Source organism: Tympanuchus pallidicinctus, unplaced genomic scaffold, assembly GCF_026119805.1.
Source record: "Tympanuchus pallidicinctus isolate F22 unplaced genomic scaffold, pur_lepc_1.0 scaffold172, whole genome shotgun sequence".
Lineage (NCBI taxonomy): Eukaryota > Metazoa > Chordata > Aves > Galliformes > Phasianidae > Tympanuchus > Tympanuchus pallidicinctus.
In genome coordinates this window covers 31,811-55,755 of record NW_026294693.1, presented here as the reverse complement: position 1 = coordinate 55,755, position 23,945 = coordinate 31,811, and the positions used below count along the sequence as shown (strand labels likewise).

The following is a 23,945-nucleotide window of genomic DNA, read 5'->3' as shown; positions in this document are numbered from 1 at the left end:
CCACTGTACCTCCTGGGTGTCCCTAACTCTCAATGCCATCCCCACGGCACCTCCTGGGTGTCCCCAGTCCCCACCACCATCCCCATGGCACCTCCTGGGTGTCCCTAAATCTCAATGCCACCTCCATGGCACCTCCTGCACGTCCCCAGTCCCCATCACACCCCCACAGCACCTCCTGGTTGCCCCAATCCCCATCCCCATCCCCATGGCACCTCCTGCATGTCCCCAATCCCCATCACCATCCCCACTGTACCTCCTGGGTGTCCCTAACTCTCAATGCCATCTCCACGGCACCTGCTGGGTGTCCCATCCCCATCACCATCCCCGATGGCACCTCCTGGGTGTCCTAAATCTCAGTGCCATCTCCGTGGCACCTCCTGGATGCCCCAATCCTCATTGCCTTCCACATGGCACCTCCTGCATGTCCCCAATCCCCATCACACCCCCACAGCACCTCCTGGTTGTCCCAATCCTCATTGCCTTCCACATGGCACCTCCTGCATGTCTTCAGTCCCCACCACCATCCCCACGGCACCTGTTGGGTGTCCCATCCCCATCACCACCCCCACAGCACCTCCTGGGTGTCCTTAAATCTCAGTGCCATCCACATGGCACCTCCTGCATCTCCCCAATCCCCATCACCATCCCCACTGTACCTCCTGGATGCTCCAATCCTCACTGCCATCCCTACGGCACCTCTTGCATGTCCTCAACCCCCATCACCATCCCCACAGCACCTCCTGCATGTCCCCAGTCCCCATCACCATCTCCATGGCACCTCCTGGATGCCCCAATCCTCACTGCCATCCACATGGCACCTCCTGCATCTCCCCAGTCGCCATCACCATCCCCACGGCACCTCCTGGGTGTCCCTAACTCTCAATGCCATCCCCACAGCACCTCCTGCATGTCCCCAGTCCCCATCACCATCCCCACGGCACCTCCTGGGTGTCCCTAAATCTCAGTGCCATCTCTGTGGCACCTCCTGGATGCCCCAATCCTCACTGCCATCCACATGGCACCTCCTGCATCTCCCCAATCCCCATCACCATCACCACAGCACCTTCTGAGTGTCCCTAAATCTCAATGCCACCTCCATGGCACCTCCTGCATGTCCCCAGTCCCCATCACACCCCCACAGCACCTCCTGGATGCTCCAATCCTCACTGCCATCCCTACGGCACCTCTTGCACGTCCTCAATCCCCATCACCATCCCCACAGCACCTTCTGAGTGTCCCTAACTCTCAATGCCACCTCCATGGCACCTCCTGGATGCCCCAATCCCCATCACCATCCCCACGGCACCTCCTGGGTGTCCCTAACTCTCAATGCCATCGCCACAGCACCTCCTGCATGTCCCCAGTCCCCATCACCATCCCCACGGCACCTCCTGGGTGTCCCTAAATCTCAGTGCCATCTCCATGGCACCTCCTGGATGCCCCAATCCTCACTGCCATCCACATGGCACCTCCTGCATCTCCCCAGTCGCCATCACCATCCCCACGGCACCTTCTGAGTGTCCCTAAATCTCAATGCCACCTCCATGGCACCTCCTGCATGTCCCCAATCCCCATCACCATCCCCATGGCACCTCCTGGGTGTCCCTAAATCTCAGTGCCATCTCCGTGGCACCTCCTGGATGCTCCAATCCTCATTGCCTTCCACATGGCACCTCCTGCATGTCCCCAGTCCCCATCACCATCCCCATGGCACCTGTTGGGTGTCCCAATCCCCATCACCACCCCCACAGCACCTCCTGGGTGTCCCTAACTCTCAATGCCATCCCCACAGCACCTCCTGCATGTCCCCAATCCCCATCACACCCCCACAGCACCTCCTGGATGCCCCAATCCTCACTGCCATCCCCATGGCACCTCCTGCATGTCCCCAATCCCCATCACCATCCCCACAGCACCTTCTGAGTGTCCCTAACTCTCAATGCCACCTCCATGGCACCTCCTGGATGCCCCAATCCCCATCACCATCCCCACGGCACCTCCTGGGTGTCCCTAAATCTCAGTGCCATCTCCATGGCACCTCCTGGATGCCCCAATCCTCACTGCCATCCACATGGCACCTCCTGCATGTCCCCAGTCGCCATCACCATCCCCACGGCACCTTCTGAGTGTCCCTAAATCTCAATGCCATCCTCACATGGCACCTCCTGCATGTCCCCAATCCCCATCACACCCCCACAGCACCTCCTGGATGCCCCAGTCCTCACTGCCATCCCCACGGCACCTCTTGCATGTCTCCAATCCCAATCACCATCCCCACAGCACCTTCTGAGTGTCCCTAACTCTCAATGCCACCTCCATAGCACCTCCTGGATGCCCCAGTCCTCATTGCCTTCCACATGGAACCTCCTGCATGTCCCCAATCCCCATCACCATCCCCATGGCACCTCCTGGGTGTCCCTAAATCTCAGTGCCATCCCCACGGCACCTCCTGCATGTCCCCAATCCTCACCCCCATCCCCACAACACCCCCCAGGCTCCCCCCATCCCACACACCTCACCTCTCACACACCCGCACCGTCCACGCGGCGATGATCCAGAGGGAGATGCTGAACACCAGCAGCACCGTCCCGGGGCAGATGGTCATGAGAGTCTTCATGACAAAACGAGTGTTGAAGTTGATCTTGTTGAGGGCTCCGATGCTGCGCGACGAGGCGTCGGTGAAGAGCTTGCTGTGCAGCAGCATGACGCGTGCGATCAGGTAGAGCCTCAGGAACATGGGGATGGACAGGATGATGTCCACGTCCGCCTCCGCCCGAGACGGAGTGTAGGAGAACGCCAAGCGTGCGGTCCAGAAAAATTTGTACTCCCCAGGGATGGGGTGAATGGCACAAACCAGCATCTCCAGGCTGATGTAGAGGATGCGCTCGTACGTCATGGCGATCCGCCAGTCGTCGGCACCGTTGTCGATCACAAAGAGCTGCCGGGAGGGAAAGCGCGTGGTTATGGGCGGCCGTGGGGCAGCCTGTGGTTATGGGCGGCCCTGTGGAACCCCACGGTTACTGGCGGCCCTATGGGATCCCATCATTATTGGTGGCCCTATGGGATCTCATAGTTACTGGTGGCCCTATGGCACCCCACGGTTACTGGCGGCCCTATGGGATCCCATGGTTACTGGTGGCCCTATGGGATCCCATGGTTACTGGTGGCCCTATGGCACCCCATGGTTACTGGTGGCCCTATGGCATCCCATGGTTACTGGTGGCCCTATGGCACCCCACGGTTACTGGCGGCCCTATGGGATCCCCTGCTGTAGGGAACCCGCTTTGGCAGGGGGGTTGGACTCGATGATCTCTGGAGGTCCCTTCCAACCCCTACAGTTCTGTGATCATTATTGGTGGTCATGTGGCATCCCATGGTTACTGGTGGCCCTATGGGATCCCATGGTTACTGGTGGCCCTATGGAATCCCATGGTTACTGGTGGCCCTATGGCATCCCACGGTTACTGCTCGTCCTATGGGATCTCATAGTTACTGGTGGCCCTATGGGATCCCATGGTTACTGGTGGCCCTATGGCACCCCATGGTTACTGGTGGTCCTATGGGATCCCCTGCTGTAGGGAACCCGTTTTGGCAGCGGGGTTGGACTCGATGATCTCTGGAGGTCCCTTCCAACCCCTACAGTTCTGTGATCATTATTGGTGGCCCTATGGGATCTCATAGTTACTGGTGGCCCTATGGCACCCCATGGTTACTGCTGGCCCTATGGGATCCAATCATTATTGGTGGCCCTATGGGATCCCCTGCTGTAGGGAACCCGCTTTGGCAGGGAGGTTGGACTTGATGATCTCTGGAGGTCCCTTCCAACCCCTACAGTTCTGTGATCATTATTGGTGGTCATGTGGCACCCCATGGTTACTGGTGGCCCTATGGCATCCCACAGTTACTGCTGGCCCTATGGGATCTCATAGTTACTGGTGGCCCTATGGCACCCCATGGTTACTGCTGGCCCTATGGGATCCAATCATTATTGGTGGCCCTATGGCATCCCATGGTTACTGGTGGCCCTATGGCACCCCGTGGTTACTGGTGGTCCTATGGGGTCCTATCATAATTGTTGGCCATATGGCACCCCATGGTTACTGGTGGCCCTATGGCACCCCATGGTTACTGGTGGCCCTATGGGATCCCATGGTTACTGGTGGCCCTATGGCACCCCTTGGTTACTGGGGTCCCTGGGCATCCCCCTGCATCATCCCATCAGCACTGAGGGGACAGGCAAGGAAGGGACCCACATCACGCAGCTCCACTGGGATGAGGGGAATTGCCCCCAGAGGAACACAGATGGGTGGGGATGGGGACAGCGGGCACACAGCGGTGGCACTGGGGACACCCAAAAGCCTCAGGTCCCTTCCAGCTCACCCCCAGGGCACACAGGACGGCCCCTTCTCCCACCCCACGGGGCACCTCTGACACAGCAGCTGTGTCACCATCATGCGACCGCTGCCAGCTGCACCCGGAGGGCGACTTTTTGGGAGGAAGGCAGCGACGGATGCTGCGTTGTCATGGCAACGTGCAGGTTCACCCTGGGCAAAGCCGCTCCTCCGAGCGCTGCGGTGGGGGTCTGAGCTGCAACGGGGTCTGCACAGAACCCCCCCCCGGGGGGCAGGATGCGCTCCCACCACTCTTGGCTTCGCACGGAGCGCGCTGAGAAGCGGTGGATGCCTCTCGGGGACGTTCTGTGAACAGCACTCTGCAAAGACACCGCTGGAGATGGACCCAAAGGGGACACGGAGGTCACGTCCCAAAGGCTGGGAGCAGCAATGGGACCCCAGGACCGTGCTGTGTCACACAGGCAGCACGCAGAGCCACCCCCCCTCCCAGAGCCATCCCAAGGGGCTGACGCACGCAGTGCGTCCCGGCCACCTCCCTGTGTTGGGAAAGCTCCGCTCCTTTGAGCTGCTTTGTTGGAGAAATTGTTTATAAAATCGCTCCAAGCTGTCAGGGGAGATCCTCAGGCATTTAGCGAGCTGACAGCCCATTCCTTCCTGGAAAAGGGTGTTAAAAATAAACAAATTAGCGAGAGGAAAGAGGCAGTGAGAGCCTTTTGGCAGCACACCGGGCAAAGGGCGTCGGGATGGGGAGGGGGGGCCCTTTGGCACAGTCCCCCCCCCCTCCCCTCCAGCCCCAACAGCTCACGGCTGCGTGGGGTTTCCATGGAAACCTCGGCGCAGTCCGGCGGTACCCGGGTATCCCCAGCTTCACAGAAAAGCTTGGGTTGGAAGGGACCATAAAAAGGCCATTGAGTTCCAACCCCCCCCCGCATTGCAGGCAGGGCCTCCAACCTCCAGATCCAGCATTTGCCATCCAACCTGGTCCTGAACATCCTGAACACCTCCAGGGACAGAACCTGTTCCAGAACCATTCTGTGCAAAGAACTTCCCCCTGACATCCAGTCGAAGCCACCCCCTCTTACAGCCACCAGATGGGTCAGGCACCACCTTCCCTTGGTGAAGCCATGCCGGCTGCCTGGAATCACCACTCATCCTTAATTTGTGCCTTAATTTGTCTTCTAGGAGGATCTGCTCCACGATTTTCCCAGGCACAGAGGTGACGCTCACCAGCCTGGAGTTCCACTCATCCTCCCTTTCTTGTCAATGGCAGCGACGAATTCTCCCCCAGGTGACACATCCTTGTTTTCCACCGTCGGTTCAACAATCCCTTCTTCTCCCTCAGTGCGACCAGCAGGTTCTTGCCAAGCCGTGCCGGTCTCCTGCCTCCCCTTCCCACGCTCTTAATTGAGAGGGACAGAGCGCCCTTGTGCTCTCAGAAAGGCATCCTGACGGAGCAGCCAGCTTTCCTCCGCTCCTTTGTCTCTACGGACATCTTCCCAGGACATCCCGTCCAACGAATCCTCAAACAGCCTCAAGTTCTCTCTCCCAAATCCACGGCAGCAACGGGATGAGGGGAGGTCCTGCACACAGCGGTGGGTGCCCACCGTGGGGTCGGATGGATCCCTTCAGCCCCCAAAAACCGCCCTGCAGCCCTATGGAATCCCAGCAGGACGCCGCCCCGCGCGGCAAATGGAAAGCCGGAACATCCTCAGGGAGCTGGCAATTAACGCAATTAACACCCGGGGAAGCAGCTGAGCCCTTCCCGCAGGTTGGGGAGGAACGGTGGCTGAGGATTTACGGCTCCGGCGGCCCCACATCCATCCCCGCGGAGGATTAGCAGCGATCCCTTTATAAGCACCTCAAAGATAATAGGGCCGCCAACAGCCGGCGCGGATTTGTGGGAGCAAACCGACTCAAACCCAGCTCCTCTCCTCCACCAGCCCGCGAGTGCCGGACCCCACGTGTTTTTAGGGGTCGGAGGAAGGGAAGGCAGTGAGGAAATCAGCGCACGCCGCTAATTGCCACCGAACCGTCGGCTATTGAAGCCGCGAGGCTGCGAGGAGCCGCGAGGATGCGGAGACCTCAGAGAGCCCACGGGGAGGGGTGGAAGGAAGCGGGGCAGCGCAAAGCTGAGGGTGGGACACCTCCGTGCTGGGGGCGCTTCGGTTTCACGGCCCCCAGCACAGCGGCCCGTCCCCAGATCGCGACGTTTCGGCCGATTTAAGCCGCTCTGCCCTGCGCGCTGAGCGGGGCTCAGCCGGGACGGGAGGACAGAACCGAGAACAAAAAGCGGGAGGAAGGAAGCGGCAGCGAGCCGGGTTCAGCCCGGCCGGGCACAAACACAGCGACCCTGGGGGTAAATATTATTGCAGCACAGCGCAGCTTCTCAAATATTTGTTCTGGGCGGCCTTTCGACCGTGGAAGGGGCAGAGATCTCCTGCGCTGCTCTGCACTGGGGAGCTCAGCCCCGACGGCGCGCACAGAACGCAGCGCAGGAGGAGGGGACCGCGCTCGGCGCTCCCGGTGTCTCCCCGGTGGATGCGGAATGAAGCCGGCAACTCCCGGCATCGCTGCTCGGTGACCACAGCCCCGGTTTGGCCGCGGGCCCGGCAGGAAGGCGGCTGCTCCCGCGCCTTTCCTCGGCTGCTCCCGAGGGATGGGTGCTGTGGGGACAGCGGTGTTGGGTCAGGGTCGCACTGGGGGACGCCCCCAGACCCAGGGCACGGTCTGCACGCTGCGCCCGACCCCCCCGCAGCCCCAAAACGCTGGCATCGGAGCGAGCCGAATCAGAGCCTTTATCTCCCCGCAAAGCCGGAGAGGGCAGAAAGGAAGAGAATGGGCGGCGTGATTAGGAAGGTATTTCACAGCTTTCCTTGGCAGAGCGGCCGTGCGGTGAAAGAGCAGAAATGCGGGACCCTCCCCGTCCTACAAACAGGGAGAGGTGAAAAGCTGCGGCTCGCACCCGGCTGAGGGGAGCGTGAGGGGGGTGAGAAGGATGGGGACCCATCGCTCCTGCGGCCGTTTGTCCCCGTGAGAGGGGTGGGATGGGGATGGCAGCGGACATCCTTGCTTCCAAAGCGCACGGACCGTTCGGGGATGAGTCCTCGGACGTACCTGCACCTCCCGCGTGTGGTAGGCGATGATGAGCCCCAGCAGGATGACGGTGGAGAGGCTGATAAGGCATTTCAGGGCCAGGGAGAACATGGAGTCCTGCAGGAAGAGAGGAGGGGAGTTGGGGTCAGCGATGGGGATGGAACCGAGGGACCCCCATGGTGAACCCACCGCCCTCCCCGCAGCTTCAGCCACCCACCCGCACCCAGCCCAGCGGTATGGCACCCTGATGGGTGAGCCAATTAAGACCCTCCTGCTAATTAGCTCTACGTAAATTAACCCCTGATTCAGTGGTGACTGCAGCAAAACGCTCCCCACCTCCCACAGGTCCCTCTGGGGAGGGGCTGGGTTCATTTTCCCCGTGCGAGACCCCAGACCCTATTTGGTCGCAGAGAGTCCCTCGCTCAACCCCAGCGCTGACACAGTGGTGCCACAGAGAGGGGACAGCAGGACGGACAGACGGACGGCAGCATCCATCCCATCGCCGTGCTGAGACCCGGCGCGCTCACGGCACGGCACCACCTCCTCCCCCATCCCATAACCCCCACCGTGGGGCTTTTCCAACGCGTGGGATTATTTAGGGTAACGTTTCCCCCGAGCAGAGGCGGCACGGGGCGCTCCGGCCGCGCATTGTGAGCGGCTCCAGCACTTGGCACCCGCCGTGCAATTGTCTGCACATAATGGCCGTGTTGAGAGAAGTGCCGGGACCAAACAACGCTATTAATAGGCGGCCCCCAGGGAGGGCTCGTGCCAAGGACCCCCCACCCCCCTCCTCCTCCCTTGAAGCGCCCGCCCTGCCCGGTGACACGGGACCCACGCCGGACCCCGAGGCTTCGGGACCCCGAGCGCTCCGGCAGCACGGCGGCTATTTATAGTGAAGCGGTGCCTGGGGGAACACCGGGATTAATTGCAGAGATGTCACTCCCGCAACGGATCTGGCATCCTTTAGGGCCAATCTCAGTCGCCGTCTAGACATCCTTAACCCTCCCGCTGCCAGCGTGGCTGCAGAGCTTTGGCATCACCCCACCCCACAAACCGTGGGATGCTCCGATGCTCCCCGACGGGGGTCCTGGCACCGGGTGCCGTGCACGGAACCGCGTGCCAACCCAGCATGGTGAGGATGGGTGGCAGATGGGAAAATCCCATGCCCGGTGCATCCCTCCTCTGCTGCCTGCCAGCACCGACCCCGTGTCACCTCCTCCGTGGGGACACCCTATGGGTGAGCACACAGGCAGATGGGTGCCGGCACGGCCCCCAGCACCGCATGTCCCCACGGCAGAGCTCCGAGGGTGCAGCGCAGGGGGCTGACCTCCAAGTTGTGCCTATAGGGCAGGACGGCAGACCCCCCTGGCACGGCTATGGGGCAGGTGCGCAGCCCCCCTGGTGTTGCTATGGGGCAGCTTGGCAACCCCCCCTGCACGGCTATGGGGCAGGTTGGCACAACGCGGCCGCGCAGCACCGCCAGAGCCCAGCTCTGGTCACGGAGAAACGCAGCAGGAAGAGCTGCTGTGGGATCCCATAAACAACACCGTGGGGGCACCGAGACCTCATCTGGGGGGGCACCGACACCGCGGTGCCACGAGGGACCCCGACACGTGCGCTGCTCGCACCGCGTGCCATTCGTGTGCCCCCAACCGTCCCCAAAGGGTGGGCAGGGAGCGGAGCGCGGCCGCACCGCGCCGGGGTCCCTCAGCCCCAAGGAGCGCGCGGCATCTCTAATGGGGCCGCGCTGGAGCTGGGCCAGGGCCGGCGGCACCGAAATCCCCATCCACGCAACAGCTGCCGGCCCCGCTCCTCGGGCACGGCCACGGCTTCGCTGCGAGCTCCGGTTTCCCAACGGAGGGGGGCTGGGGGGTATTTATAGAGCTCCGGATCCTTGCTGGGAGCACCTCAGGGTGCATCACCACACGGTGACCCCGACCCTCCTCCGTCCCCGCCTGCACCCCGAGCACCGGCGGGGGCAGCGCTGACTCACGGGAGGGTCTCCCCCGGCTCTGCGGCTCCGCAGGTGGCGGTGGGCAGAGGGGGCGAACAGCACCTCAGCGCCGTTCCTGCAAGCGGAACACCAGCGGGAGCGGCTCCGGAGGTGGAGAAACGCATCAGCCTTCTCCCTCACAGCGAGGTTGGGTGCCGAGAAGCCCCCCAGCATCACCGGGGTCCCCACTCCCGTCTCCTCCCGTTCAGCTCCACAGGGACACCGGAGGGTCCCCGCGCCCACGGGACCCCCCGACACACCCCCACCTCCTCCTCTTCCTCCTCCTCCTCCTCCATCGCCCCCTCTGCCCGCACTGCTGGATGACGGCGGCGGGGGGGGCAGCGCGGCCCCTTCCCACACCGCTGCGTCCCCTGCACACGTGGCACCGCCACGCGGGGACCCCCGGCGTCCCCCGAACCCCCGCCCCCAGCGCTGTCCCACGGACGCCCATGGGTGCCACGCAGCGCTGTGCCTGTTCCCTTCCCCTCACGGATAGGTATAAATAACATGACAGATGTCTATACAAAGAGTTATTCATATCGCTGCCAACGAGCACAGCCAGGGAGCAGAGCTGAAAGGGGTGTGGGGGGGTGGGGGGGGAGAATTATAAATAAAAGACACCGTCCTGCAATTACAAAAAATTAAAGGGAAAAAAAATATGGAAGAAAGGGGTGTGGAGGAGGACGGAGGGCTGCGCTGCGCCGCGGCTGCTCAAGGAATGCCTGGAGAGGATGGGGACGGCCAGCAGGGACCCCACGGCTGCGTGTCTGCACGATGGGAGGGGATGAAGACCCCCCCAGAGCCCCCGCTTTGAGAGCCTGGGAGGGGTGGATTCGCTCCTGCCCACCGCCAGGGACGTTTCAGGGACATCCTCTGGGGAGGCGCCCACCTGGCAGCAGGGCCTCCATCCCCACCCTCTGATGCATGCAGGTCCCCTCTCTGCCCAAAAGGGACACGCGGGGCCTTTGTGGGGCCTATGGGTAGGAGCTGCAGGTGGGGACAAGACAGGGGGTGGTGATGCGGGGGTCCGGGAGACCCTTCCCCTCTTTAGGGGAGGAGGTGGGGACAAGACAGGGGGTGGTGATGCGGGGGTCCGGGAGACCCTTCCTCTCTTTAGGGGAGGAGGTGGGGACAAGACAGGGGGTGGTGATGCGGGGGTCCGGGAGACCCTTCCCCTCTTTAGGGGAGGAGGTGGGGACAAGACAGGGGGTGGTGATGCGGGGGTCCGGGAGACCCTTCCCCTCTTTAGGGGAGGAGGTGGGGACAAGACAGGGGGTGGTGATGCGGGGGTCCGGGAGACCCTTCCCCTCTTTAGGGGAGGAGGTGGGGACAAGACAGGGGGTGGTGATGCGGGGGTCCGGGAGACCCTTCCCCTCTTTATCCAGCAGCCACAGCAGTGACAGACCCCATTTCCTCTCCCGACGCCCCCCCCCCCCGGGCACACGGGGGGCACACGGGTGCAGCACCCACCGAAGCCAAACCATCTGTCTGTCACCACCCAACCTGCCCAACGCCCAACGTGACCTCGTGAGTGAATCTCCCAGCGCCAGAGGGGGCAAAGCGCCCCAAAGCCCACTTATAGGGGGCACCGATACCCCAACGCCAATCCCATGGGAAGCCCAATGCCCTCAACGTCAACCCTACGAGACTCAGCGTCCCCAGCGCCCACCCTACAGGACCCCAGCGTCCCCAACGCCCACCCTACAGGACCCCAACGTCCCCAGCGCCCATCCTACAGGACCCCAACATACCCGACGCCCATCCTACAGGGCCCCAGCGTCCCCAACACCCGTCCTACAGGACCTCAACATCACCAGCACCCACCCTACAGGACTGCAACATCCTCACTGCCTACCCTACAGGACCCCAAAGTCTCCAGCGTTCATCCAATGTCTCTGGCACCCACCTTACAGGACCTCAATGTCCCCAACATTCATCTTACAGGACCCCAGTGTCCCCAACACCCCCAACGTTCATGCTATATGGCTCCAACATTCCCAACACCCACCCTACAGGACCCCAACATCCCCAATGCCCACCCTACAGGACCCAAACAACCCCCACTACCCCAACACCCCCAACATCCCCCTTTCAGGACCCATCATCCCCCTTGCCCACCCTACAGGATCCCAACGTTCATCCTATAGGCCCTCAATATCCCCAACTCACCCTACAGGATCCCAACGTTCATCCTATAGGCCCTCAATATCCCCTACGCCCACCCTACAGGACCCCAACGTTCATCCTGGAGGACCCCACCACCCCCAGCACCCATCCTACAGGACCTCAACATCCCCAACATTCATCTTATAGGACCTCAACACCCGCAATGCCCACCTTACAGGACCCCAATGTTCATCCTACAGGACCTCAACACCCGCAACGCCCACCCTACAGGAATCCAGCACCCATCCTATAGGACCCCAACATCCCCAACATTCATCTTATAGGACCTCAACACCCCCAACACCCACCCTACAGGACCCCAATGTTCATCTTATAGGACCCCAACATCCCCAACATTCATCTTATAGGACCTCAACACCCGCAATGCCCACCCTACAGGACCCCAACGTTCATCCTACAGGACCCCAACATCCCCAACATTCATCTTGCAGGACCTCAACACCCCCAGCACCCACCCTACAGGACCCCAATGTTCATCTTATAGAACCCCAACATCCCCAACATTCATCTTATAGGACCTCAACACCCGCAACGCCCACCCTACAGGACCCCAATGTTCATCCTACAGGACCTCAACACCCCCAACGCCCACCCTACAGGAATCCAGCACCCATCCTATAGGACCCCAACATCCCCAACATTCATCTTATAGGACCTCAACACCCCCAGCACCCACCCTACAGGACCTCAACACCCCCAACGCCCACCCTACAGGACCCCAACGTCCATCCTACAGGACCCCAACGCCCCCAGCTCCCACCCCACAGCACCCCAACACCCCTGCTGCCAACCACACACGACCCAAACATCCCCCGCTACCCCAACACCCCCCTTGCAGGACCCACCGCCCCCCATACCTTGGAGTAGAGCCCCCAGGACAGCTCGGTCTCGATGACCATGACGACGATGCCGAACATTCCGAAGATGAGCGCGTAGTCGCTCAGCCGCTTCCTCTTCTCGAACAGCGCTCGCCGGTGGCCCAAACGGTACCCGATGTTCTGAGCTTTGCGTTTGGGCCCTTTGGCAAAGCCGGCGGGTGCGGGGCGGGCGGGCGGGCGGTCGGCGCGGGGGCCGTGCCGGGTGGGGGGCCGGGCGGGGGGCGCGTGGTTGTCCTCCCTGGAAACGACGATTTCGGGGGGTCCGCCGGCACCGAAGAGCTGCAAGGGCTGAGCTTCGGGTTCGGCCTCGATGAGGTTCCTGCGGGAGGCGCTGAGCCGGCTGAGGGGCTTCATCACCCCCCCGCTGTACTTGCAGGAGCTCATGGCGATCTCGGTGAAGGGGTTGCTGTCCCGCCGGTGCACCAGGGGGCTGGGCTGCCGGTGTTTGCCCCCCGACGGCACCGCCGAGCCCGGCGAGTGGCCGCCCAAGTGGTCGCTGAGGTTGAGCTGGCTGCCGTGGCGGGAGGAAGGGTGGAGGGCGGCGGGGGCGGCGGGAGGAGGGGCCCGCAGCGACCCGGGCGAGGAGTGCAACAGGCTGTGCTGGAGCGGCGGCAGCGCGGCGGGCGGCGGCGGCGGCGGCGGCCGCTCGTCCCCCGACGACGGGCACGGGCACCGGGGGTCTTCCTCCAGATCCCCCACGCCCGAATCGTGGAAGTGCCCCGACGTGTCCATGGCGGTGCCGCCTCACCGCCCGCCGCGCACCTGCCCCGCCGCCGCCGCCGCCGCCGCCGCCGCTCCGCCGGGTACCGGCACCGGGCCGGGCCGCCCGCCTCCCGCTCCGTTCTCCGCCGCCGCCGCCGCCGCCACCACCGGCCCCGGCCCCGGGGCGGCGGGCGCGCGGCTGCTCATGAATGGGAGCCGCGTCCCTCCGGCGCTGCGCGCTCGCCGCCGCCGCCGCCCCCGCCGCCGCCGTTGGCCCGGCCCCACCGCCAGCACCGCCCCGCCATTGGCCGCGCCGGGGCTCCCCGCAGGCTGACATCATTCCCCGCCCCGCTCCCGCGCCCCCGGCCCCTGCGCCTGTGCGGGGCGCACGGGACTTGTAGTCCGCCGGGGGGAAACGGGGCGGCGAACGGAGGCTGCGGGCGCCCCGACGGCGGCGCTGCGGGTGAAGACGGAGCGTCCCGGGACCGCCCCGAGGAGCCCCGTTTACCGACGGACCGGCGCCGAGCCCCGGGCGGCGCATGTCGGGGCGGGGGCCGGCGGGGACCGGGCGATGCCCGCGGGTGCGGCCGCTCCTCGCTGTGACCGCCCTCCGACGGGGGCTGCCCCGCTACGGGGGGCTCCGAGACGGGCACCGGGGGCCGCGTTGCCCCCGTAGGGGGGGACCCTATGGCCCCCGGGATCCGCCCCGCCAGCTGCCGCCCTACAACGCTCGGTAATCTCCTTAGGGCACCGAGCAGAGGTTGGGGATTACGGCAGCAGCTGGAACCGGTGGAGACCGGATGGGGTCGGGTCACCCCCTGCTCTATGCGGGGATGAGGGCACAGTAATGATGAGAGGGGGGACACACGGGGTCAAGCTGGCTCCCCGCAGCCCTACATCCCCCTGCTGTGCCCTCTGCAGACCCCAAAGGGTCCCTGTTCCCCCAAACCCGGAGCGGTGCCCGGCTGCTGCAGGAGCCCGGATGGATGCATCAGGACAGGGGCTGTTTGCTTCGGACGCGATTAATCCGCGGCAGGAAACGTACGACAGCACCCGGCTCCGGGATGCGGGAATTAAATGCACCTTACCCCCCATCCCGGGTGGAAAGCTCCATAGAAGGGCAGAGCTGACCCCCTCCCCACCCAGCGGGAAGGAGATGCGGACCCCACGCGTTATTCAGCGTCAGAGCTTTATTTGGAGGCACCCCGGGGGGGGGGTGGAGGGGGGGAGGACACTGAGCACCGTCCCCATGCTGTGGTTGAGGGTCCCTGAGCAGCAGCAAGCCCCAGTCCTGCAGGAAGGCGCAGCCTCTGCAGATGGAAGTCCTTCGGGGGGGGGGGGGGGGGGGTCTCTACCTTCCCCAGCACCATGAGACCCCACAAAGGTGAAGCCCCCGGGGTGGATGAGGTCCCCACACCATTTCCATCCCCATCCCGTGGCTACAGGTGGCTGCGGACTTCCTGCAGCAGCGCCTCCAGCTGGGCACCCAGGGCTGCCCCGTCCCCATCGTTGGCGATCACCCAATCGAAGGTCACCCCCTGGTCCAGGCCGCACTCAGACTCGGCGTCGTCCACCCCTGGGGAGGAGCAGAGCCCCCAGAATTGGGTCAGGATCTCCCCATCTTCTGCTCTGCGCTGCTGGGCTTTATGCAGAAACTGCGGGTCCTGCAGCCAGGGGTGGGTGTGGGAACGGGGGACAGCGATGGGGACAAGGAATGGCAGTGGGAACAGACGGCAGCAGGGGAGTTATAGGGATGGGGGATAGCAGAGGGGATAGGGGACGGCCATAGGGACAGGGGGTGGCAGTGGTGATAGGGGATGGCAGAGGGGATGGGATGCTATAGGGACAGGGGACTGCAGTGGGGGTAGAGGATGGCTATAGGGACAGGAGATGCAGAGGGGATAGGGGACAGCTATAGGGACAGGGGATGGCAGTGGGGACAGGGGATTGCAGTGGGGATAGGGGATGGCTATAGGGACAGGAGACAGCTATAGGGACAGGAGATGCAGAGGGGATAGGGGATGGCTATAGGGACAGGGGATTGCAGTGGGGATAGGGGATGGCTATAGGGACAGGGGATGGCAGAGGGGATAGAGGATTGCAGTGGGGATAGGGGATGGCTATAGGGACAGGAGACAGCTATAGGGACAGGAGATGCAGAGGGGATAGGGGATGGCTGTAAGGACAGGGGATTGCAGTGGGGATAGGGGATGGCTATAGGGACAGGGGATTGCAGTGGGGATAGGGGACAGCTATAGGGACAGGGAATGGCTATAGGGACAGGGGATTACAGTGGGGACAGGGGATGGCTATAGGGCCAGGAGATGCAGAGGGGACAGGGGACAGCTGTAGGGACAAGGGATGACTATAGGGATGGGATGGCAGAGGGGATAGGAAAGGGGCCAGCTATAGGGCACAGGGGATGGCTATAGGGCCAGGAGATGCAGAGGGGACAGGGGACAGCTGTAGGGACAGAGGATGGCTATAGGGATGGGATGGCAGAGGGGACAGGGAACATCCATGCCACAGGGCACCATGGCACCAGCCCCGCCGGTGGCTCCGGCGCACAGCGAGAAGCAGCTCTCGCTCACCCGCCACGAAGACCCAACTCCTCCTCCTCCTCGTCTCCTCGCTGGCCGTCACGCGCACGGTCAGCACCGCGTCCCCGTAGGCATCCCGGAACCATTCCACATCCGAGAGGCGCCGTGTGTCACTCACCACCTGCACGCACCCCCGGCCTCAGCGCCCGCCCTGAGCCCCCCCTGCCCCCTTCCCCGAGCTCCCCATGCCCATCCCTGCTCACCCACACCGGCTGTGCTGCGCCCTGCACCGCGGTGCGGCAGAAGAATCCGGGCTCGGCGCGGCGCTTCTCCTCGCCCCAGCGGATCATGTCCTGCCTGTACCGCTCCTTGTAGGCGCTGGCATCCAGGAGCCGCTGGAAATCCAGGCCGTGCTCCTGAAGGGAGAGGATTTGAGAGGGGTGCAGGCAACGGTGTGGGGTAGGGAACGGTGTGGGGCACACAGTGTGACACGGCTCGGCACGGCACAACATAGCAGAGCATGGGAGACCATGGCGTGGCACAGCATGGAACAGAACATAGCAGAGCATGGGAGGTCATGGCACAGCACAGCATGGAACAGAACATAGCAGAGCATGGGAGATCATGGCATGGCATGGCACAGAACATAGCAGAGCATGGGAGACCATGGCGTGGCACAGCATGGAACAGAACATAGCAGAGCACGGGAGGTCATGGCATGGCACAGCATGGCAAAGCACAACATAGCAGAGCATGGGAGACCATGGCACAGCACAGCATGGCACAGAACATAGCAGAGCATGGGAGGTCATGGTGTGGCATGGCACAGCATGGCAAAGCACAACATAGCAGAGCATGAGAGGTCATGGCATGGCATGGCATGGCACAGCAGATCATGGCACAGCGTGGCACGGCACAGGGCATGGCACAGAACTCCATACAGCGTGGTAGATCATGGCGTGGCATGGCATAGCACAGCATAGCATGGGAGATCACGGCATGGCACAGCATGGCACAGAACGTAGCAGAGCATGGGAGATCACGGCATGGCACAGCATGGCACAGAACGTAGCAGAGCATGGGAGACCATGGCACGGCACAGCATGGCACAGAACATAGCATAGCATGGTACATCACGGCACGGCACAGCATGGCAAAGCACAACACAGCAGAGCACGGGAGATCACGGCACAGCACAGCATGGCAGATCGGTGCAGCACAGCTCAACATAGCACAGCACAGCAGATCATGGCATGGTAGGCACAGAACGTAGCAAAGCTTGGTAGATCGTGGCACGGCACAGCAGATCGTGGCACGGCACAGCATGGCACAGAACATGGCACAGCACGGCAGATCACGGCGGCACGGTGGGTGCAGCAGCCCGCAGCGGACGCGGCCCGGCCCCACGTGGCACAGCCGTACCTGCGCGTATCGCTCCTTCAGCGGTGCGGACAGGCGCAGCACGGTGCACACGTCGGGGCCCAACCTACAGATGAGCGATCAGCGGCACTACGACGGTACCTCCCCCCCCCCCTCCCCCCTCCTCCGCCCTCAAATCCCCCCCGGTATCCCGGTACCCACCACCCCCTCATCCTCTCCCCCCCCCCCAATCCCCGGTACCGCTTCTGGATCTCCGCCGCCACGAAATCTTTCCCCGATTTCCTTTTGCCGCTCAGCAGCAGCACGACGCGGGGCTCCTCCATCCCCATCCCCGCTCCACCCCCCCGCGCCACCCGGAGCCGCCCCGCTCCGGTCCAATGCGCGGGGAAGAACCGCCCTGCCCCACCTCGCTCCCCCCCCTCCCACCCCCCCCCCCCCGTAGGTACGCAGTGGTACGGCCCGGCCGGGGGGGCGGAGCTAAGGGTTGGCTCCGCCCTCACCGCGTAGCATCGCCCCCTGCTGGTGGGCGGTTCGCACTGCAAGTTCGGGGATCACCGCCACTCCCACAGCCTCCCTGCCCCCCATTCAGCCCGGAGCCCCCCACCATCCCCTTCCCCACCATCCAGCATCCCTCAGAGCACCCTCGACATCCCCCCCCCTCCCCACCAGCCATTTTTCCCCCCCTCCCACCAGGCACAGCTCAGCCCAGCGGTGACTTTATTGCATCTACAGCAGTGCAGCAGCATCACACAGTGCATCAATCGGGGAGAGTGGGGGGGGAACGGGGGGGGGGGAACCACACACGGCAGCCCTTGGACCCCCAAAACACAGCCCACGGCGGTGGTGGGAGGGGGCCAGCAGGGACCCCCCCTCATGGCTCTATCTGCCACCTCCGTGCTGCCTCCAGGATTTGCGGCCACGCTCCTTCCCAACAGAGCTGCAATAGAAAAGGGGGGGTGAGGGGGGGACGTGGGGGAGGGGGGAGTCCTGGAGGGGGGGGGGGGGTCCTGGAGAAGGGGGGGGGTCCTGGAGGAGGGGGGGGGGGGGTCCTGGAGGTGCGGGGGTCACTTCTCCTTCCCCCCACCCCCCTCACCCAGCATAGTGCTGCAGCACAAACTCCTCGAAGCCGTCGGCTGCCTCCTCATCGCCGCGCTCGCGCCGCGCCACATCCTCCAGCATCTCCTCCACCTCCTCCACGAAGTCCACGAAGCGCCGCCGGTCGTGGGCGAAAACCCCATCGGCCCCAAAGGCTCCGTCCAACCGCTCTGCCACCCCCCTGAAATGCCCCCCCCAGCCCAGCCTCCCCATGAAGCCCTCCAGCAACTGCAGGAACTGCGACTTCTGCACGGGCTCCAGCGCAGCCCCCAGCGCCTCGCGGCCCTCTTTGTGAGCGCAGTCGGTCACCCCTGAGCAGCCCTGGGGGGCTCGGGGATGGCTGAGGGGGGGCAGTTCCCGGGGGCCACGGGACCACTTCCCCCCAGATTTGCCCTCTCTGTGCTCCCTGTGGGGCCGGGGCTCCTTGCCGTGATGCTCCTTGCCGTGATGCTCCTTGCCGTGATGCTCCTTGCTGTGACGCTCCTTGCCGTGGGCTTTGCCCCGCTCGCGGTGGCCGTCCCTCTTGTGCCACCCCCTCTCCTTCTTTTCTGCCTTGAACCCCTTTTTCCAATGCCCAGGGAATGCCTCAGCCCCCTCGGATCCCCCCAGCTCCCGGCTCAGGCGCTCCTCCAGCTCCCTCAGCTCCTCTTTCAGCCCCTCCAGCCCCCCCGCACCCTGCGCTCGCTGCAGGGCAGCTGCCAGCTCGTGCTGCACCGACTCCAACAGCCCTCGGTGCCGTGCCTCGTGCCGGGCCCCCTCCCCATGCACTGCAGAACTGGGACCGTGAGGCTGCTCCTTGTGGGGCTGGGGGTCACTGGGACCCCCCCGGGGCTGCAGGCGTTGCAGCTCAGCGCGTGCAGCCCGCAGTGCCTCGGCCTCACGCTGCAGCGCCGCACGGAGCTCGGCGTTCTCCTTGGCCAAACTCTGCTGCTTCTCCCCCGCTGCTGCTGCTGCACCTTCGCTTTGTTGCAGCAGCGCCTGCAGTTCCTCCTTGTGGGTCTGGGGGAGAGGTGGGGGGGTCAGGGAAGGGTGTGAGGGCAAAGGATGGTGGCCCTGGGGGGCACAGCGCTGCGCACCCACCTGCAGCTCAGCCTGCATCAGGCGGATGTCCTGGTTCTCCTTGGCCAGGCGGTCCAGCAGCACGCTCATGGACTGCATGCTGCGCACGTCCCCACCGTCCAGGGGGGGCTTCTGTGGGGAGTCCTGGGGGCAGAAGGGCTGGGATGAGGCCCTGGGGGTGCCGAGGATGCGGCAGCCCCTTTGCAGCCCCTCTCCTTACGCTGCCGTTGTCGGGCACAGCTTCCTGCTCCACGTCTGTTGCGTCGCTGCTCATCGCATCCGCAGGACCTGGGGAGGAACCACACGCTGACATCGAGCACGGGGCCCCCAGCCCTGCTCACAGCCCTCCCTGCTCACCGTCTGCCGTGTCGTAGAAACCACCTGGAGAGGAGAGAAAGAGACAGCAATGGTGACCTCCACCTGCACGCCCCACCCTGACCCCGGCACCCCCGACTCACCAGTGACGATCAGCAGAGCCACAGCCACCAACGCCAGCGCTCCCAGCAGCAGTTTGTTGGCACTGAGCCCCTCCTCGTTGCCTTCATCTCGCAGCACGCGGCGCGGGATGGGGGCAGGAGGGGGGGTCCCAGCACGGGGCTGATGGACCTGCCGTCGCCTCAGCCCCTCCACGTCGTCATCACTGCTGGTGCAGCTCCCCTCCTCCAGCAGGGGCCCTGGGGAGGGATGAAGAGCTGTGAGGGGAGCCCACGGGCTGGATCTGCTGCTCGGTGCCCACAGACTCGATCCGCTGACCCTCAGCACGCGCTCCGGGCTCAGCGTTGTGCTTTTCCTCCTCCCAGCTCCCCGCGGCGCTGAGCTCTGTAGGGCCGGATGGAGGGAGTTCTGTGCCGGCATCGGGATCCGAGCGTTCCTCTGCATCCTGGGAACACAAGGGTTGGGGTCTCGCATCCCCACGCCGTCCCCACCGTCCCCCCCCCGGCTTACCCCGACCTCAGGATGCTGTTTTTCACCCAGGGAGGCGGCTCCATCCTCAGTGCCGTCAGCTGCGGAGGGGCAGAGGCCGGAGGTGAGCAGAAGAACCCAGCCCGGTACCGGGGACCTCAGCACTGCCCCCTCCCCACGTGCCTGTGCCGGCATCCGGGTCGCCTTCCTCCTCCCCTTCCTCTTCGTTCTCGTCATCTTGGGAGGCTGAATCCCGCTCCGGCCCCACCGTATCCACAGGCAGCCCCTGGGGATGACAGGCGGCCATTGGGACCCCCGACCCTCCCTCGTTTCCCCCCCACCCCGGCCCGACGCCCCTCACCTCAGTGCCCGTCAGCACCCAGCTGTTATCCGAGTCTCGGGAGTCCGATTTCTGCGCCATGGCTGCGGGTCCCCCCTGGGAAGAGACGGACGTGGATGGACAGATGGACGCGGGGACGGACAGCCACATAAACAGATAAAACAGACACGCGGACGGCCCGACCTCACCCCGTGCCCGCTCTGGGTTGATTTGCCTGGCAAAACGAGTTGATGAACTCAGAGCAAAGGGCAACGGGTGACAGCGCCGCGATCCCCGCACCGGCTGCCTCGGGACCCCCGGGATCTCCCCCTTCCCCGGTAACAGCGGGTTCAGCCCCGGCCGCACTTTTCCCCTCCCGCTCCGGTACCGGCAGAGAGTCGGGATCGGGCACGGGGCGATGGCGGTGCCCGCGGATTCTGCACATTCCCCGCACAGCTGTGGAGGCACCGCCTCCGCCCCGACCCTCCCCGCCCTCCCCCCGGAGCAGCGCGGACCCAGCGGCGCTCAGAGCCCCGGGACCGGGGGGAGAAAAATCCCCGTGGGGCGAAAGGGGGGGACGGGGCTGGATGCGGTCGGGAGCGCGCTACGGGAAGCGCTGAAGCGCGCCCCCAGCCCCGTTATCCCCCCCCCCCCCCCCGTCCGGCCCGTCCCCTCGTCCCCCCCCCGGTTACCACCGCGGTATTTTTAGCCTTGCTGATGCCGCCCGGCAGGTGCGCGGGGCCCCGCAGGAAGGAAGCGGCGGCACCGACGCTCAGAGCAGCGCACCGGGGGGCGAGGGGGGCACGGAGCCCCTCTTCCTTTCGGTACAGCACCTCCCCAAAACGGCCGAAGGGGGGGGGGGAGGGGGTCTGTGCGTGTATTGGGGGTGGGGGGTTCCGGTGAGGATCCGGCCCGAGCGCTGCTCGGTGAAATCTCGCGGCCATCGTCGGTGATGTTCCGGGAAGCGCTTCGGTGCCAATCCCGGGGCCGGGAAGGGACGGAACGCATCGGGCCGGAGCTCGGTGGGAAGCGGCCGGGATGGGAGAGACGAACGGGGAGCGGGGAAGCTCGAGGCGAAGCGGCCCCGACGAGACGAAGCGGAATAGAGAACGGAACGATGCTGGGGCGGGCGGTACCTGGAGGCGCTCCGAGGCGCAGCCGGACGCGGTCCCGCTCCGTAACTTTCTCCCGGTCCCGGTCACCGCCCTCGGGACGGGGAGCGCACGTGATGAGCGCAGCCAATGGCAGCGACGGCCCGAAGGGGCGGGCAACGGCAGAAGTGGGGCGGAGGGAGCGGGAGGCAGCGGACGGACACACGGACAACGGCGGTTTGAGAGTTTTATAGCGACGATACAAAAGTTTCCATTACCGTTCTGCTAAAATCGGGGCGGGGGGGAGAGGGGGGAGGAAACGGCAGCGAGCTCAGGGAGGCGGAGACCGGATCTGAAAGGGGGGAAGGGGGGAACAGCGGGCCTGGGCGTCGCACAGAGCCCACCCCGGGGGCACGGGGAAGGCTGGGCCGTCGTGGAGACCCCCACAGCCCCACCCCGGTGCTGCACGGCCAGAGTCCACAGCGGTGGGGAGCATCACCACGTGCCATCCTGCGCTCGCGGGTCCGACGGCTACAAAAGGGGGTTTGGTCCTAAAACAGCGCGGGGTTCTGTACAACGTGGGGGTCGGTGGGGCATCAGCCGTCGTTGGCAGCCACCAGCTGTCCCATGCCCTCGCGGACGTACACAGATTGGATCTCCTTGGTCTTCAGGCAGAAGTCACAGGCCCAGACGGCGGAGGCCTCGGTGGTGAGCAGCCCGTAGGCGTTCTCCGTCATCCCCGTGCACTCCCGGTGGAACCATTTCTGGCAGGAGGCCTCGCACAGGATGGCATCCTGGTCGTCGTTCACCTCGTTACGGCAAGCCCCGCACGGGTACACCAGGCCGGGGGGGGGTTGGTGCCCCGAGCCGGCAGCTGCCTTGCTGGGGGGTGGGAGGCTGTTGGCTTCAGGAGTGCCTCCCCCGCGGCCGGCGCTGGCGGGGGCAAAGCTGGGCTGCGCCCCGTTAACGGCAGCAGGGGAGCCCGAGTGCTGCTCTGGGGGGAAGGTGCTGGGTGGGGGGTTCAGGTTTTTGCCCCCCTCCTCTCCGCCAGCGGGGAAGCCGGGGTCTGCCCCGGGGAAAGGGCTGGCGTTAGGGGGGAGGGGGGGGATGTTCTGCCCGGGGCGCTGCATGGGGGACTGTCCAAAGAGGTTGCTGGGCTGGCTGAAGCGCTGCGCCATGGCTGGCCCGCCGGGGGGGTTCAGGGCCGGGCCGGGGCCCATGTCCCCCCTGGGAGGCTGCCCCATGGTGGGGGACATCATGGGCCCGAAGCCCCCGACGGGCCCCTGCATGAGCTGCCCCGTGGGAGGGCTGAAGTTCTGTCCGAGGGGGGGCTGGTTGAAAGGCTGCCCGGGGAAGCTCATCCCCCCGGGCTGGACGTAGCCGGGGTTCTGGGGGGGCATGCCGAAAGCCGGACCCATCTGCCCGGGCGCGAAGGGGGGCGGCTGCCGCCGCATGGGCTGCGGGCCCCCTCCGTACCCGGGGGGGACCTGAGGCGCCATTCCCCCGCCCTGCATTCGGAAGCCGCCGAACGGTACGGGGCTGCCCAGGAAAGGAGCGGCCGCAGCTCCCACCTTGGGGGCCCCGAAGTCATCCTCGAAGGGGTTGGAGGCCACCAAATGATCCACCATAGGGGTGGGCGGCGGGGCGAACTCCGACAGGTGGGAGTATGCCGGGCCCTGCAGGGAAACGGCGCCGGTCAGGGCCGCGCTCCCGGTACCGCCCGCGGCGGGGGCGGCCAGGAGCCGGCGGTCCTCTCGCCCGCCCGTACCTGCGTGTTGGATTTCCGCCGCTTCTTCTCGGGGCTTTTCATCTGCAGACCTGCGGGGAGATGCGGAGCCGAGTCAGGTCCGGGGCCTCCGCCGGCCCGGCCCGCCCGCTCCCGCCGCCCGCGCTCACCTGCCTTCCCCTGCTTCCGGCCGGGCCCGCCGACGGCGGCGCTGCCCGCGGGGTGCGGGGGCCCCGGCGGGGGCGGCGGGGCCGGGACGCCTCCCTCCAGCTTCTCTCCGTGCGGGGCCGCCATGGCCCTCACAGCCGGCGCGGCGCCATGGCCCCGCCGCGGTTCCTTCGCACGGCGCGCCGGAAGCGGAAGTTGCGCCGGGACCGGAAGTCGCTCCGAGATAGGAAGTTCCTCCGAGACCAATCGCTGCGCGAGGGGCGGGGCGTGGGGCGAACCACGTGCGCGGCGTGGGAGGGACCAAGGGCAGCGCCCGCAGGAGGAGGGGGGGGGAAAGGAAGGAAGGAAGGAAGCGCTGGAAGGGGCGCCAGGGGATGGAAGGAGCGATGATGGCGGCTCGGAGAGGGACGGAAGGAACCACGTGCGAAGCCCGAAGGGGTGCACGGCCGCCACCCAGCC

At 65.1% G+C, this 23,945-nt stretch overlaps 4 protein-coding genes and 1 long non-coding RNA gene across 9 annotated transcripts; all 5 read right to left on the bottom strand.

Moving 5' to 3' along the window:
* Positions 1-1,059: 1,059 nt before the first annotated feature.
* LOC128078812 (uncharacterized) lies at positions 1,060-1,727 on the bottom strand. The gene is made up of 3 exons (XR_008205811.1): positions 1,674-1,727; positions 1,430-1,469; positions 1,060-1,266 (listed from the first exon to the last, which is right to left on the bottom strand). It is a non-coding gene; the product is annotated as an uncharacterized LOC128078812 (long non-coding RNA).
* A 788-nt stretch (positions 1,728-2,515) lies between these two features.
* Positions 2,516-13,264, bottom strand: LOC128078810 (small conductance calcium-activated potassium channel protein 3-like). Its single transcript, XM_052679386.1, has 3 exons — positions 12,483-13,264; positions 7,467-7,562; positions 2,516-2,938 (listed from the first exon to the last, which is right to left on the bottom strand). Exons 1-3 carry the CDS (start codon positions 13,233-13,235, stop codon positions 2,516-2,518), a joined length of 1,272 nt encoding a protein of 423 aa, XP_052535346.1. The 5' UTR covers positions 13,236-13,264.
* Positions 13,265-14,377: 1,113 nt separating this feature from the next.
* PMVK (phosphomevalonate kinase) lies at positions 14,378-17,473 on the bottom strand. 2 transcript variants are annotated; one of them, XM_052679388.1, is made up of 6 exons: positions 17,366-17,470; positions 17,168-17,231; positions 16,009-16,161; positions 15,797-15,926; positions 14,623-14,781; positions 14,378-14,530 (listed from the first exon to the last, which is right to left on the bottom strand). In XM_052679388.1, the coding sequence occupies exons 1-5, from the start codon at positions 17,452-17,454 to the stop codon at positions 14,645-14,647; spliced, it is 573 nt and encodes a 190-aa protein (XP_052535348.1). In that variant the 5' UTR covers positions 17,455-17,470; the 3' UTR covers positions 14,378-14,530; positions 14,623-14,644. The 2 variants fall into 2 exon arrangements, with proteins under 2 accessions (XP_052535348.1, XP_052535347.1); XM_052679387.1 differs by having other exon boundaries at positions 14,378-14,781; positions 17,366-17,473.
* A 352-nt stretch (positions 17,474-17,825) lies between these two features.
* PBXIP1 (PBX homeobox interacting protein 1) lies at positions 17,826-21,768 on the bottom strand. 3 transcript variants are annotated; one of them, XM_052679360.1, is made up of 11 exons: positions 21,638-21,768; positions 20,544-20,618; positions 20,366-20,468; positions 20,225-20,283; positions 20,033-20,159; positions 19,738-19,953; positions 19,637-19,660; positions 19,500-19,567; positions 19,301-19,423; positions 18,219-19,219; positions 17,826-18,062 (listed from the first exon to the last, which is right to left on the bottom strand). In XM_052679360.1, exons 2-11 carry the CDS (start codon positions 20,601-20,603, stop codon positions 18,005-18,007), a joined length of 1,839 nt encoding a protein of 612 aa, XP_052535320.1. In that variant the 5' UTR covers positions 20,604-20,618; positions 21,638-21,768; the 3' UTR covers positions 17,826-18,004. The 3 variants fall into 3 exon arrangements, with proteins under 3 accessions (XP_052535320.1, XP_052535319.1, XP_052535318.1); XM_052679359.1 differs by lacking the exon at positions 21,638-21,768 and adding an exon at positions 20,890-20,965 and having other exon boundaries at positions 20,231-20,283; XM_052679358.1 differs by lacking the exon at positions 21,638-21,768 and adding an exon at positions 20,890-20,962.
* A 57-nt stretch (positions 21,769-21,825) lies between these two features.
* PYGO2 (pygopus family PHD finger 2) lies at positions 21,826-23,861 on the bottom strand. 2 transcript variants are annotated; one of them, XM_052679384.1, is made up of 3 exons: positions 23,489-23,861; positions 23,361-23,410; positions 21,826-23,268 (listed from the first exon to the last, which is right to left on the bottom strand). In XM_052679384.1, the coding sequence occupies exons 1-3, from the start codon at positions 23,610-23,612 to the stop codon at positions 22,189-22,191; spliced, it is 1,254 nt and encodes a 417-aa protein (XP_052535344.1). In that variant the 5' UTR covers positions 23,613-23,861; the 3' UTR covers positions 21,826-22,188. The 2 variants fall into 2 exon arrangements, with proteins under 2 accessions (XP_052535344.1, XP_052535343.1); XM_052679383.1 differs by having other exon boundaries at positions 23,361-23,861.
* Positions 23,862-23,945: the final 84 nt, after the last annotated feature.